At 41.1% G+C, this 15,266-nt stretch overlaps 1 protein-coding gene across 2 annotated transcripts in view; it reads left to right on the forward strand.

Annotated features, from left to right (window-relative positions):
• PACS2 (phosphofurin acidic cluster sorting protein 2) overlaps positions 1 to 15,266 on the forward strand; it is a 1,334,790-nt gene that overhangs the window by 693,868 nt on the left and 625,656 nt on the right. For both annotated transcript variants that reach the window (XM_069638734.1, XM_069638735.1), the window contains exon 3: positions 14,707 to 14,796. In XM_069638734.1, coding sequence (XP_069494835.1) covers positions 14,707 to 14,796 — 90 coding nt within the window. The remainder of the gene's footprint in view (positions 1 to 14,706; positions 14,797 to 15,266) is intronic.

Genomic DNA, 15,266 nt, shown 5'->3' on the forward strand with positions numbered 1-15,266 from the left:
AATGGAATGGATTCACAATTAGGTATGGATACATACACAAATCGCTAATTTGGGATTTGTTCCTGTGTCACATTGTTACAGAAAGTGCATGTATGTTTCCACATGTATGAAATCTGGAAGATTTCATTTATAGGTATGTTTTTGTTTTCCAGTACTTGAATTAAGTACATTAGAAATTCTTGTGGATCTTCTTGTGAGTTTATAGTGAATCTCACCATTCCAGCACAGTAGTCCAATTTGTGTCTTATTCCGTGAACACTATACGTGTTATCAGGATTGTTTGTTGCGTTTCTATGAAGGACTAACATTTGCAAACACAATTGGTCTGTAATGTGTAAGTAAATGTTGTTAACAATTGGTGGCAATTGAAATAGAATATTCATTGCTACATTTGCGTAGCAACTTACACCAGTTTCATTTGAAAATTTGAATGGACCACCTAGTCCTGTCTCGGAGTGATTTTTTCAGAGTTTCTGTTCCTTCTTTGAAGAAGTACCTGATTTACTTTCCCTAATAGGTTCTTCTTTGCTTGTGGTAATTGATGAAGTTTTAACTTTTGTTTTCTTTGAAGGATTTGCCGTCAGATTCTGTTGCATTTCTGTTTTAATTAGTTTTCTTTTACCACGTTTCCTTTTTCTGGAACAGGAAATGATTTCAGAAGGGGGGTGTACAGTGAACACAGTCTATTGTATTCTAAAATGCAAGGAATATCAGTGTTCACTTTACTTTCATCAAAGTTGATTAGAAATAGACCGTCAAGTGTATCTAAGCGTGATAGTGCTACGTAGCTCATGCCTTCTTTAAAGACTTTGTTTCCTATATCTATCAATGCTTTAGGGTAAGACCTTGGGATTTATGAATGGTGACTGCATATGCAAGAGTTAGAGAAAATTGTTCTCTACGTACATACATGTCTTTGAAGAGAAGGAATCGAGCTGTTGAGCGCCCTATTCTTTTCACTTCTGAAAGTTTGTCAAAGCGAATATTGACAAACTGAATGTTGCCACATGGGTATGTTTGAAAGCCAACAACTGTACCCAGTGCCCCATTTAACTAGCCCTTGCTTCACGTCAAGGTTACGTTTAAGCATTACTCTACAATTTAAGGATAATTTTTATAATTTTTCCAACCCAGCTGAGTTGGAGATTGACTTTTCTAAGGTATTTAGTCTTGTTGTGGCTTGCTGACACATGGGTAGTGTCATACCATGTACGTCCAGTTTGTCTGTGGAGCAAATTTCCATTATTGGTTGCATTTCTTTTTTTAACATTGTTTCATTGAATTTAAAACAGCTTGCAAGAGTTGGCATTAAGGCCATACAATTGACATTTTTGTGCGCTAACTGTTCCATAACATCAGTAGCACATGCGTTATCGCCATAAAGTGCATGAATGTGCCGGTTTTTCAATATTGCTTGTGCTTCTTGAGATAGTACACCAACTCTAATACTTTTTAAAATGTTGGCGTAAGTGAGATCTTCAGATTGACGCATGTTTTCTGTTAATTCTCTGTATTGGAAATGTTGCCAAAGGTTGACGTTTCCTATGCTGCCAACAGTTTTACGGCAGAGTTTGTGTCCTAAAGTTTTAAAAATAGGTTCACCTTTCACTGGTGTCAATTGTAGAAGATCTCCGAAAACGATAATGTGTTTCCCTGCAAAGAGTTCTTCGTAGTTTGTTTTAAGTACTTCTTGCAATCTGAGGTGAATCAAAGCCAACATTAAGTTGGAGACCATGCTCACTTCATCTATTAATAGCATTTCCATTTGTTTTAGTACTCTGCGTAGTTCCATTGCAGCTTCTGCAGAAAGTTTGTAATAGTCTAATTTGTTTTGGTGTTCTACTGGAAGGAGTAGTAATCGGTGTAAAGTGACACCGCTTATGTTGGAGGCAGCTAAACCTGTGGGGGCAGTCGCAACAGCTGACAGTTTGTTTGTCAATTGTTTAAGGAACTTGCTGATGATTTTGATTAAGAATGTTTTTACTGACCCAGCTTCAGCACTGACGTACAGCAGTATAGGTTTGTAATTTTGGCAGGTACATTCTTTATTTTCGTGTTGTACACCATGTGCAATTTCTTTTGTTACTTCTTCAAAAATGGTGCGCTGATCTTTAAGTTTTGATTGTAGTACAGTTAAGTCTTCTATATCTTCTTCATAGTGACACATGGTGTTTTCCACTTCTGTCATAGCTAATTCTGCCTCATTTGCTATTAGTGGCTGTCCTAGTGGTTCTTGACTTCCTGTTACAGAAGGTTGACTACTGTCGGAAGTGCCCTTATCTAGTTGGGCCTGAAGTTCTTCTTCGTGTTGCTGTTCATTGTGCAACATTGTTTTGTACTGCGTAAAGTTCACATCGGTGATGGTGCTTTCATTTGCTTTGAAAGCATCTTCATAGCAGTCATAGTTATCTACTATCTCTTCCTCTTTTCTCCATGGTTTAAAAAGTTGTAGCAGGGATATGTAATATATTTCTTTCTGTTGAGTAGTTTTTAATGACAATTTGACATGATTAATTAAGCTTCGTTTGGTAAGTTTCACTAAGCTGCCTTCACCATCTGTCACTCTATATCTACCTTTGCTTTCATTGGGTTTTATATTATTTTTGTATGCAAAGTTGTGAGCTCTGTCGTATAGACACATGGTTTCCAAAGTGGTACTCCTGTTCGGGTATTATGTGTCCAGTAAATTGTTTTTTAAAATGTCTTGGTTGTTGGGATCATTTTTGGCAATTGTTTCTATGTCCTCATATGATTTCAGAACTCTTTTTCTAGATTTAGCAAGACCAAGACTTAGCCATACTATGTTTTCTGATTTTCCATACAAAGCAGTACCGGTTAAACGATCTGCAGCTTCATAGGCGCCACATTCTCTATGAGCGAGCATTTTTATGCCTAGGCTGTACAATGTCTGAGATAGTGTTTTCTCTGATGATAGGTCATTCCAGAGGTCTTCAAGCTCTGTTTTTTCTGCTTTTGTTAAGTAGGCTGTAACATATCATGCAACTGCAGTGGAATTGTCTGCAATGTACTGCACATCAATGTTTGCATTCCATAAGAGGGCAATGATTGCATTGTAATCATTGATATATTTTGATTCTTCTGTTCTTTTTATGTAATACATGTTCTTAGGTGATTTACCTTTAACACTATGTCGAACTGAAGACATAAAGTTGTTCACTTCACCTGTTTCTGTAACTGGTCTAGGGAAACCAAAGCGGCGTTTGGTGTAGTATTTCCCTTTGCAACAACAATATTTGCCACATTTGTGTCTTTGAAATTGTAAAATCTGTCTATGAAGGTCACTATGTGTCCGTTGTGAAGGGATTTCACAAGTGACATATTTTTGGATGAACTGCAAAACAGTGGCATCACTGTCCTGACCAAATTTAGGTGCACCTTTGATCCATAAAAGCCTGTGAAATATGTGGTGCTCCTCTGGCTTGGTATTCTTTTCTCCAAAAGAAGTGTTGCACTTCTCCGAGGGGAGGAACAGTTTTATTACAAATAAAGTGTAGCATAGCAATGAAACGATGATGGAAATATCTTGACACATTAACAGGATCTAGAGAGCAAAGTTCTCCAGGTGTTAGTATATCTATGTTGTTGTTTGATATGCATAGGAAATCTTATAAATCTTCCCATGCATACTCTGCACAACTTAATGTAACAAACCAAGTGGGTGGTCCAAGGTTTCTGATTATACAACATACATCTCTGTGCCGTCGGAACCAGTGTTCTTTCGTACCACGCATGTTTGCAAACAGATTTGTTATACTTGATTGTAAAACCTCATCTTTTTCTTGCACTTTTTGTATTAATTGCGTAGCTGACATATTTTGAAAGTGGGTTCCAGATTTCAATGTGTGTTCAACCCTGTAACATAGGGTGGCTAGTTCACTTTCAAAGAATAGATGGAATCTGTATTCCCAGATTTAGACAAAATGTGGATCTTGAGAATATATTCGTAATGAGTGGTATTCTGATGCCGTAATCCGAGTGGGTCTATCATCGTATCTTCCGCCTTTGCCAATAGGAAATAGCAGTGGAAAAGCACATGCTTCTATACTTTTGTCCCATATGCTCATTGGTGACACTTTGGTTTGTTGCATTTGGTAAGTTTCTAGTGCATCATCTATGCTCTCATTAGAGTGCAATGGATGAATAGTGTAATGGTCCAAAAGAGTGGATGTTGCAGCAGGATCCAGAAGTTCAAATTGACCAGTTTCTGATGACTTGAATTATTTAAGTTGTTTCCCTTAAGCTTTCTTCAATATTTATTTCTTTGTAGTATTCGTTATCGTCTTTTAGATATTGCAAGGCTTGTCTAACTTTATGTAAGTCCACCAGTTGTTGCCAATTTTTTTTTGTCTTTTGTTGGTACACCATTTACTAAGACAATTAAAGAATGTTCTATTGGACGTTGCACTCCTACAGTGTGCACATTTTCTGTCAGATCTAATGGCAAATAACCTACTTTGCCATGAATGCCTTTCACCAATTCAGAGGAAGGTAATTTTGCTGTTTTTGGTTGAAGGCGTATTATTGCTTGAAATGGGTGAACTGTTTGAATTATGATGCTCTCATACAAATTGAGTTGTTGCAGGGGTTTTGGTAGTGGGAATAATTCCAAATTATTTGTGATAGCACGTGAAGGAGTTTGGTTGTTGTCCAGTTTTGTAGTGCAGTAACTGCAACATATTAGGGGTTCACTTATTTGGTATTTGTTTTCTGCTAAAAGGTAGAGTGCTAATTCAAACCATTTGGAATCTTCATTGTCTTCTATTTTGTATGTTACATCTATAGTTTTTGTGTTGCTTTTGTAAAACGTTCTGCGGCAACACACACACACGGTTTTGTACATCAGCCGATGTACTTTTAAATTTTAGTATTTCTTTTTTGTATGTGTGTAATAGAAGGTTGCTATGTGCAGAATGGTTGCTAGTCTGTTTAAAACTATTGCATTTTGTAAGTAGCTTTCACTTCCAAAATATTTTCTCTGGATACGGTCGACTTCTTCTTGTAGGTATTTGGGTGTACCATGCAGAAGAGTGTTATTTAAATTGGCTAATTCTAAGGCTGGACTTTTAGCATAGTACAGTTTATACATTAGATTTCTTACATTTGAATGATGTATTGATATCCTTTTGATATCATGGAAGGTGCTTTTGCAAATGGGTCCTGAAATGCAGGCTAATGAATGTCCTGTGTATTTGCGCACTGGACAGATATCCATATTTTGCAGCACTTTCATTTTGATTTTGTCTTTACCTTTCGCATACTGATTTAGGAACTCACGTAAAGATTTGAAAGATTTGTTAGGAATGTTACACATTGACGTGCACAGCCATTTGTATACTGGACGGTCTGGTTCAGTCGAATGGAGAGGTAATTCTGAGTTTTCAGGGGATACTTTTGTAAGCAGTGTTTCTTGTTCCATGATGATATTGATTTTTTTTCCATACCCCTGTCCACTGCTATGGATTGAAATTGTGTTTGTTTGATTTTGTTTGTATGCTTATTCATTAAAATATGGTTGTGTGACTCCATTCACCTTCACAAATATTTAAGAAGTTATTTTTGTTGACATTCCGTTTATTGACAAGTTTCTTTTGTAGTTTAGTACTTAGTTTTGTTAGTGGTTTCATCCTATTTAACACTAAAATAAATAACTTCCTTTTGATAAGGATTGCAATGTCTACGAGAGCTTGTAGGATTCATTTTCTATGGTAGGTTTTAAGGGTTGAGGATGATTTTGCTCCTCTTATTAGATTCTGAAGGACTCTGTGGCGAAACAGTTTTGCTAAAATACTTTTTTTACTATGGGTTCTTGCTAGTATATCAGGATTCATAGGAGCATTGTTAGCAGTACTGGTAGCCAAATTTTTGCAAAGCGTTTTCTGTTTCGTGCCACATTTTGATAGAGGAGCCAAAGTTTCGGTAGTTGAAGCTTCCTTTGTTTCGCTAAATGACTGTATTAGCTGTTTTGTTTCAACGTTCTGTACAAACTCTGCTAGAGATGGATGCTTACTTTGGACACTTTTATTTTTATTTGCTCTATTTCTGCATTCCTTTCTATGGACTTGCTTTTTGGTAGGCATTCTTTGGGGTCTGTTGAAAAAAAAGAAGGCATGGTTTGGTCTGTTGTACAATGTATGTGTGCTGTGTGCATGAGTTTGATGGGGAAGCTGTTGGTGTTGGTGGTGGTGTGTGAATGTGAATTGGGCAGTTACAATGAGTTGGGAAGGCTATTTTTCTGTTTGTATATTACTACACTGTGCTTCAGATGAGCTAGTTGTGAGGAGCATTAATAGTAAACGTAATGGTATAAAATTAAAACAGCTATTTGTTTTGTAGTACTAACATTCTAAGGCTTCTGTATGTTATTTGTGTTCCAAAAATAGGGATTTGTGTGCCATATTGCCTGTTATTCTTTGTTTAATAAATGGGGATTTGTGGGTAGAATGGTTCAGAAATCAATGTTTTTTTTTGGTGCGCTAATTACATAAATAACCCACACAGTCTCTTTGAGGAACAGTAAGAATATAAAGGTAGTACTGTACTTCATTTTTTTTGCAGAATGACCAGGTTTCTTCGGATATGTTGTTTGCAGTGTAGATGCTGTTGATTTTCAGGAGAGTAGTCTTCACTGCAATTGTAAAAGGAAGAAGTTAGTAACTGTGTTTAAAGCAGTGATGTTAATGTACATGTTCATTTTGCATCTTTCGTCAGAGTATTCTCCTTTGAAATCTGAACACAGTGCATGTGTGCATTTCATTTCACTATGTGCAGCCTTTATATGTTATTTGCAGTATGTTAGTTGAACCTGCTTCGCAAATGAGTACAATTTTCAGTTCATGAAATTCCCTTGTTTTTTTAAGCTGTGTTGTCCATAGCACAGAGGTTTGGGAGTGATAGGTCATTATAGTAGATGGGAAAAATTTGACTACTTTACTATTATAAGTACGAATGCGAAAAAATCGGGAGAACCTCAGCGGGCGATGTCACCACAGCAATCGGGAAGTTTATTTTTCTCATATGATCGCATTGAAAGTAGCATTAATTTAGGCGGAAAACATTAAACAATTGTGACATTTTCTAATGGAAAATCGAGTCTTGTGCCTAAATCGGGAGGGTTGTTACGTTTGTATAGGTTATGTGGGAGACAGTAAGAAGTAGTGCGGTTTCTCAGTGAAAAATCGGAACTCTTGCACTTAAAGGGGGAGCGTTGGTATGTATTGGCTATGCAGATTTAGTGGCATTAATTGGTTTAAATGGAATCATAAGGGTTGCACATGTTCTCTGAATAAAATATGCATACCTGTACTTTGTACTCATGCATGTTGTAACGCTCACCTGATTCCCACGGAGGTGCTGATCCCGGCTGGGCTGCTATCGTTTCTTCAATTGAGAAGCGTAGAGCTCGGACGACTCTCAGGACTGGGCTTCCGCTTATCGAATGTCTGACTTGCAGGGTAAGTTTTCTGCAGGTGGAAGAAAAAGGGTTAATCACCGTTTGATGGGATTCCTTCTCCCACCAATCGCCAGTTTCTCCCACAGCCTAGCTTTCTACTTGTCTCGGCGAGCTCTCACCTTAGGCGTATAAATGCTGAGCTCTCCATCCTGCGTCTGGTGCAGGGGTGCGTGGATTCCAGTTACGTCACTGGACGAGTTCAGTGTTGAGGCTCAAGTTTTTTGCGGCCTTAGTTGTGGCACTGGTGCTGGATGCCAAAGAGCGATGCCGCCGTTACTGCACGAGCGGATGCCTGTAAGTATACTGTAGTCTTTAGGCTTTAAAAGATGGGCACCTCAATAATGTCCCTTTTCCTTTGTTTCAGGCCTTGGGATGCTGTGGGTGTAGTTTTCCGTTGCCGCTGCACGTGCCAATGCACGGAAGTATAATGTTCGTTGGCCGCTTTTAATGGCACCTCTAATAATGTCCTTTTTCTAGTTTTCAGATGCCGGGATGCTGCGGGCTTTATATCCGTTGCCACTGCACGTGCCGATGCACGTAAGTATAATGATCGTTGGCCGCTTTTAATGGCACCTCTAATAATGTCCTTTTTCTAGTTTTCAGGTGCCGGGATGCTGCAGTTGATGCGGCCGCTTCTGCGCGTGCAAAAACTGGTAAGTTAAGATGAATGCGACTGCCTTCACCCGAACCCCTTTTTAATTATGTCCTTTGCCTTTCAGGTGCAGAGAAGCTGCCGAAGAGAAGGCCGCGGTTAGCTCCGTTGCAATCAAGGATGGATCAGGTAAGCGGGCGCAGCTGCGAACGAGTTGCACTTTTCTAACCTTATGTTTATTCTTTACAGGTTTTGGCGGTGACTGGATTCCGGGATCTGGTAAGTATTGTTCTGTGTCTTTCTTCATCCACAGGTTGCTGCATGGAAGCTGAAGATGACTCTGGACCTGGAATGCAGGAGCCGACTCAGTGAGCGTCCTGCTGCTGCTGCAGAATAACGCGAAGCACGTGTTTTCCATCGGGCGTGGTTTAAATAGCAGAGAAGTGCTTCCAGTGTGTGTTCTTCCACCGGTTCCACCCAGGTAAGAAAAGAGTTCCTGAATGGAGGGAATAGTTCCTCCCAGCCCTGATGGCTGGGGACTTCAACCAGACTGGATTGCTCTGGGTAAATATGCAGCATGGTCTGCCTCAGGTAAGTCCACCCAAGCATTATTACACTGTTTATCAATATGAGCCCGGCGCCTATGGCGCCGGGACTGAAACCCTTCATGAGCCTGCCGCCAAAGGCGCCAGGACACGGTCCAAAGGGCCCCTATAGGGGTCTGCTGGGTCTGGAGTAGTGGAAGACTGGTCTGCTTCCGAGGGCGCTGGGCCAGTCCTAGCCCCTCGGGAGTAGCGCCCATGACACATGTGCATGGAGCTGCAAGTAGAAATCTGCGACACTTGCACAGTAATTTTTGAAGTAGGTGCTTTGCAATGATATGCGACTTGCATTCAGAGTGATCAACCGTACATTTGAAGTGCGGAACTCTGATGACGGAGTTAGATGTAGAGATCTAGAATGTGATTGGTGGATGGTTGTCTGACTGCTTAGCTGTGTCCAATGAGGGAATGGATTTGCGAGTGATGTGGAAAGGGTAGGAGGACTGGCTAAGAGTTACGTGCCGCACGGAGACCGCGCTTGTCTGCGGGTAGGGCGTGCCACATACAGGGTTCTACAGCAAATCCAGCATGGAAAGGGGACTGTAGGCATCAGCCAATCAGATGTTCACATTGTTCATTTGTGTCGAAAGACAGTGCGTGTAGTGAAGATGGCAGAGGTGGAGACAGTCAGGGTGTTGGTGCTGGGAGATATTTTTGTCCATGGTTTACAGCACTATTTTGAAAGTAGGCATGTGGCACACAATTTCGATGTCAGAGGAGTGGAAGTGGTGTGGAGCGCTGTGACTAACTGCAATGTTGCAGCAATTCTCCAAGTTTGCAGAGATATGCGTAGGATGACCAGTCCCCATGTGGTAGTTTTGCACTACGGTGCTTGCCACTTGGGCTATGCGAGTTCACCTACTTTGTTGGAAGATTTGGAACAGTTGGTGCAAGCAGTCATTAACATCTTTCCAACTGCGAAAGTAATTTTTTCTGGCTTGCTCCCTAGAAGAAAATGGGACAACAGTTCTGTTTTTTATCTTGATCAAAGTATTGGGAGGTGTACCATCAATCGCGGCATGCATGCTTTCATGTTATGAGCTGTTATGTTTTTCTGCAGCCACGAGAACATTGTTTCCTGTAATGCGGCTTATTTTGAAGCAGATGGTGTTTCGTTATCTTTTTTGGGAAATGCCATGTTCTTTTGGAATGTAAGGCTTGCTTTGGAGAAGGTTCTGTAATGATTGCAGGAGTAAAGTAAGAAGAAAAAAAATCAAAAAAATACAAAATAACAGGTGTCTGTCAGGCATCTGCCAAAAAAAAAGGCTCTTTTCACAGCCCACCTTAAAGGGGAAAAGGGGAATACTATTTAAATGTACAGTCGTCACGCTCGGATCCTCTACGTGTCCGCGGACATGGCGGTAGTCTGCAGGCAGCACGTATTACCAACGGGGTTTCTGGAGTGGAGAAGCATGCAAATCAGAATGAGCGAAGCTGCGGATTGGTCAGTAAATTTCAGTGGGTGTGTTCTGAACGGAGAGATTTAGTGAGAATGTCTTTTTCTTGACAGGAGACGAGATAGCTATGGCTCTTTTGCTCGAAAACAGATTATCTGGATTTTGGGAGACTCATGGATACATTGGTTGAAGGTGCATGCAGAAAGTTGCGGTATATCTGCAGATCTTGGATTTTCTCATGTGGAAGTGCACTGGCATGGAGTGTGTGGAATGAAGTGGTTGGACTGGGTACCTCTCTGTGCTACTTTACAGACAGAGCGTCATCCTGATATAATTATCATTAATTGTGGAGGAAACAGTTTAGGGCATGTCTCTGGAATTTCTTTGCAATTTGCAATGAAGGAAGGACTTGCAAAGGTTATGGACATGTTTCCAAATTGCCAAGTTGTTTTTTCCCGTATTGCACAAAGACAAATGTGGCTGCGTTCTTCTGCATTTGGTCCACAAATGGAGAAAGCGAGGCGCAATGTACATAAGGCTGTTTGTGCCTTTCTAAGAGATTTTGGCATGTCCTCTTTCCACAATGAAAACATTTTGTTTCGTAACACTTTCATTTTTCGCAGAGATGGAGTCCATCTCACATATGCTGGCAATCAGATTTTTCTTCGACATGTACAAAATGCATTGCAACCTTTTTGGATTCATACTATTTTGCATTACGTTTTTTCGAATCCACAGTTTTTCAAACACAAAGAACACCACCAAAAGGCTCTTTTCAGAGCCACCACTTACTCCCAGCGAAAAGTGCATTGGTTTTGCTCCGCTTGCACCCTGCATTTTTGTGCGTCCTACGACTGTCCGCAGACTTTTTGAAAAATGCGCGGGGGCCTACACCGGTCACTTGATACTTCCATTGTTAAACTGAGAAAGATGGCTCTGAAAAGAGCCTTTTTTGTAATGTTTGTGGTTTTCCATTTTTTGTATTTTTTTTTACACACGACACACACGACGAGGGTAAAGGAGGGTAAGGAAGGGACACCAACCACGGGCATAAGAAAGGGCAGGTGGAGAGAGAAAGATGTAGGGTGGGCCTTACTTAGGTAGAGAGAAGTTCTTCTGGCGCTCCGTGACCGTAGTCTCAAAAGCACTTCGAAGACTGTCTCCCCTGCAGAGTACTGCGTCACAATACATACACATTATTGTGACCCTTGAAAGGTAAGGGTCAACAGCCTCGCAAATGGCCTGTGAGGCAGCTCGAGGGATACGCTCTCCCACAGGAGTGTCTCTTGTGGTGAGAGGATCGGACACAGAGTATGCTGCGGAGGAACTCAACCTACTACATTCTTCACAAGGTACCACCTTGCGAATGTCCGCACTGTGGAACGAAGTTAGGTGTCGCTTCATGGTTGTCGTACCAAAGCTGTACGCACCAGGTCTCCCGTGCCTCAGCACCAAGTTGCACTGGTTACACATGACCTGGTTTGCATGTGCTTTTGGTATGTTTCCAAAAACGGTAAACAACTGCCACACCCATGACTCCCGGCGAGTGCTTGTAGTGCGGAGTTCCTCCACCTCATTCTCTTCTTCCTCTTCAATGACATTTGTGATTTCATCTTTGATGTCCTGGGTGTTAGTGTTAGCTGTGCACAGTGGTGCGGGCAGTTATGGTTACTTAGCCTACCATAACTGGCGAATTTCAGGGGTTTTTCAGTTTTACTTCAAACCATAATGTCACGTTTGTAAAGTTCTTTTTTTGTGAATTTCACAGGTGTTTAGTAGCGCAACTTAACCCTAGCATCCCCTTGACAAAGTTTTTTTTTAGTGAATATACAATATAGACAGTATCCAATCTTTAGGTACAGCACTAGTGAGATTTATAAATTCAATCCCTATTTTACATTAACAAGCCTCTATTTTTAGTAATGGTCAAAAACAACTAACAACATTGAAAAGTACATCACTGACAAACATTAACACACAACATAAAACAAATAGTTCTGGTAGCTCTCTCTATTATGATTTGCCTATCATATGCTTCGTAAGTTTACATTATCTATACAATTAATTGAACAATCCCCAGACTTCAAAGTAACGTTGCTCCTGTTTCTGCTTCCTAAAAGTAATTTTTTCATATTCAAAGTGCGAACATCTGCAACCAATCCACAACATTGTTTTTTTTTCCCTTGAATTCCACACTTTGAATATTTGTTTTGCCGCTACAACCAGAACTTTATTCATCCACTCATTGTTCTTTTGGTCCATATCACCTCTGCCTTTGTTTGATAACAAAATTGTTGAGTAAGGTGTTCTCAGAATTGCATTCCCCAGCACAAGGTCTAGTCTGCTTAAAACGTCACTCCAGAACTCATTCACTCTCAGGCATGCCCATAACATATGTAGTAAGGTGCCCCCACTATGCCCACAGCCCCAACAAGTATCATTATCAGACAGTCCTGCCTTGGCCATCCGCACAGGGGTCCAGGACAATCGGTATATGATTCTTTGCCATACATACCGCAAACCCAGATCCATCTTTGACTGCGTGCCTATGCATAGTAATTTGTCCCACTAAAGCTTCATGCAGTTTTTCCCATCCCTTCGCATGCGAGTTATCTATTGGCATCAATTTCATATATGTCGACACCGCACATTGAGGGGAACGAATGATGTTACAAACCGTAGGTCTCTCTTGCATGGGGCAATTTAGCATTCCCTGTTGTTCGGTTAGGAGGCCTTTTAGATCCATGTAGCGCTTTGGCTCTCTGCCCCCTAACCCAAAATTTTCCCTGAGCTGTTCAAATGGAGCATTTTGACCACCTACCCATACATTTCATACTTTAAGAATACTTCTTTTTATCCAGCTCTTCCAACACAAGGTCTTGTTTGCAATCTGTAGCCCCGAATTGTGCCATAGATATGCATCATAGTGAACCCAGACGTCCCCCCCCCCCAATGTTGCTTATTTTGTGAGCGCAAATAATTTCACTTTTTAACAGAGCTTGAGAGTGAAAGAATGGGAGAGGATGAGGATTACTGCTTTGGAAGTGTTGAAATTGGTAATTGTGCCCCTTCAGAGCATGTCCTTTTAACTGATGGTGGGAGAACACGTTTCTATTTCAGCAACAATAACCCATACCCTATACTGTAGGCTATACTGCTAGCAGCCCACCAGCCCGCGTTAAGAGGCCTGAGTGAAGCAAGTTAGTGACTTGTACGTATTGTGCATGGTTCCCAGCTTTATTCTGCTCTTAATCTCGAATGATCAGTCTTGTGCCTGGACACCCTCACAACTCTATACTGGCTCTGTCCTCTGCTCTCTTGCCTTCATGCATCACACAAATCAAAACCCTCACAAATTACACCTCCCGTTGCCAACCACCACATCATGTTTTATATTAACCCACACATTTGACTTGCTTTAGAACCTTGGCCTGCAGGTTGAATACAGTTCTTTGCTACAGGTGCACTACTGCCTGAGCTATTTTCCTCAGAGTTTGGAACTTACTGGGATCTCCGCAATAAATATGTTGATCAATGTAGTTATATTATTTGGATTGGGAATTGATAGGATTGCAACCTTTAACTTTCAGATTTCATCAGCAAATCAATTAGCGCCTAAAGAAAACACAATTATCCAGTTGCGTCTTCATAAACTTTTGCTCCAGTTCAATGGTTTTCAACTGCAAAATACATGGGAGACCAAAGATAAATTCCAAACATTTAGAGTTTTGCCTCAGCTCACCCCTGCCCAGCAAACCACCGGATGAAAGTCTGGCTGTCTAGCACATGAAGGGCAGAGGCTTTGTTTTCACTGCCACTGCTCTGCCTGTACTCAATCAAAAAAGTGACAGCAGCATTTGTTTAATGATCCTTTTAAAGGGTAAACAGGACATCCCTGAATGATTCCAGGCCCAGGCAAAGCAGTACTTAATGTATTTTGCAGGGGAAACTATTCAGCTTCATGTGATAATTGGGTAAATATTCAGCCGAATGCTTACTCAAAGCTGATTTTCGGTACACCCCTAGAGGGAAGGGACTTGGTAGAAGAAATGAGTGCAGGGAAAGAAAGGCCAAAGAAAAAAACCAAATCCTGAAAAGGATGAAAAACAATCGAGAGATCAATAAAGGCCCGGGCTTAAGAGAGACAAAATGCGAACAGAAGAAAACCAAGGGAGAGGGGGAAAATAGACAGAGCTGGAAAAAGAGAAAATTGGCAAAGTGCTGCTGAAAGAGGGTCTGAAAAGGCCAGAGGTCAGCATAAATTGAATGAAAACTGCAGAAAATGAAAGATGTAGTCCCTATTGGGATCAGACGCCCGAAGTATACGTAAGTAGCCTACAAGTTCTGTGACCTACTGTAGAAACTCAAGCTATTGTCATGGAACGACTGCATGAATTTAAAAATAGTTTCAAAGAGCAGCTCGAGGGTAGTAGGTGCCATATTCTCTTTGAAATTTAGGCGCGCCGGTTTGGACTTTGTAACCTACCCCATCCCTCGAGCTTTGCACTAATCTCGCAAGGCGTCGAGCGACGCACATATGTTGTACCTGAGTGTAGGAGTGCGCATACCGGTGATCCCATGTGCCGTAGTGTCAGCGTGTTGTAAAACCGTGTGTTTTTTTAAAAAAAATTTATCTCGTTTCAGGGCTCAAAACGAATACTGCGCTCTCATGAGATTGTGCTGCCCCCCAGTGGACAAGTGGAAACCGATCTGGCACTAACGTTTTCACTGCAGGTAGGTTTCATTCAACGTTCCATTCTTTTCTCCATTTCTGGCCCAGAAGGGGAAGAGAGTGTAGTTAGTGGCGTTGAATATCTAAGAGGAATGGATGTCAGAGCAGCATTTGTGTTTGCTACCATATATCTGTTAATGTGTGCGACAATGCGAGTCCCAGACACGCCTGGAGCATCTCTGATGGGTGGCTTCGTGTGTCTGTGCTTGTGTAATGTACATAATACAGTATGGTCGGTTTAGGCCCTAGGCCCGCAGAGGTCTTCGCGTCCGCCTCCTAGGGGGGGGCGCCAGAGCCCAGCATGAAATGTAAAAAAAAAAAAAAAAAAAAAGTTTTTTTTTTTTTTAAGATTGGAGGAAATGGGAGGGGGCAGCTCACATGGTCAGACTGGACCATAAAACGGTTTTAGGCACCAATGAAAACATGGCCAGCAGTTGCAAATGGATATTCAGTCCTTTAGTCACAGACTGTT

This window comes from Ambystoma mexicanum, chromosome 14 (genome assembly GCF_040938575.1).
Source record: "Ambystoma mexicanum isolate Mex_15411 chromosome 14, UKY_AmexF1_1, whole genome shotgun sequence".
In the NCBI taxonomy this organism is placed as follows: domain Eukaryota; kingdom Metazoa; phylum Chordata; class Amphibia; order Caudata; family Ambystomatidae; genus Ambystoma; species Ambystoma mexicanum.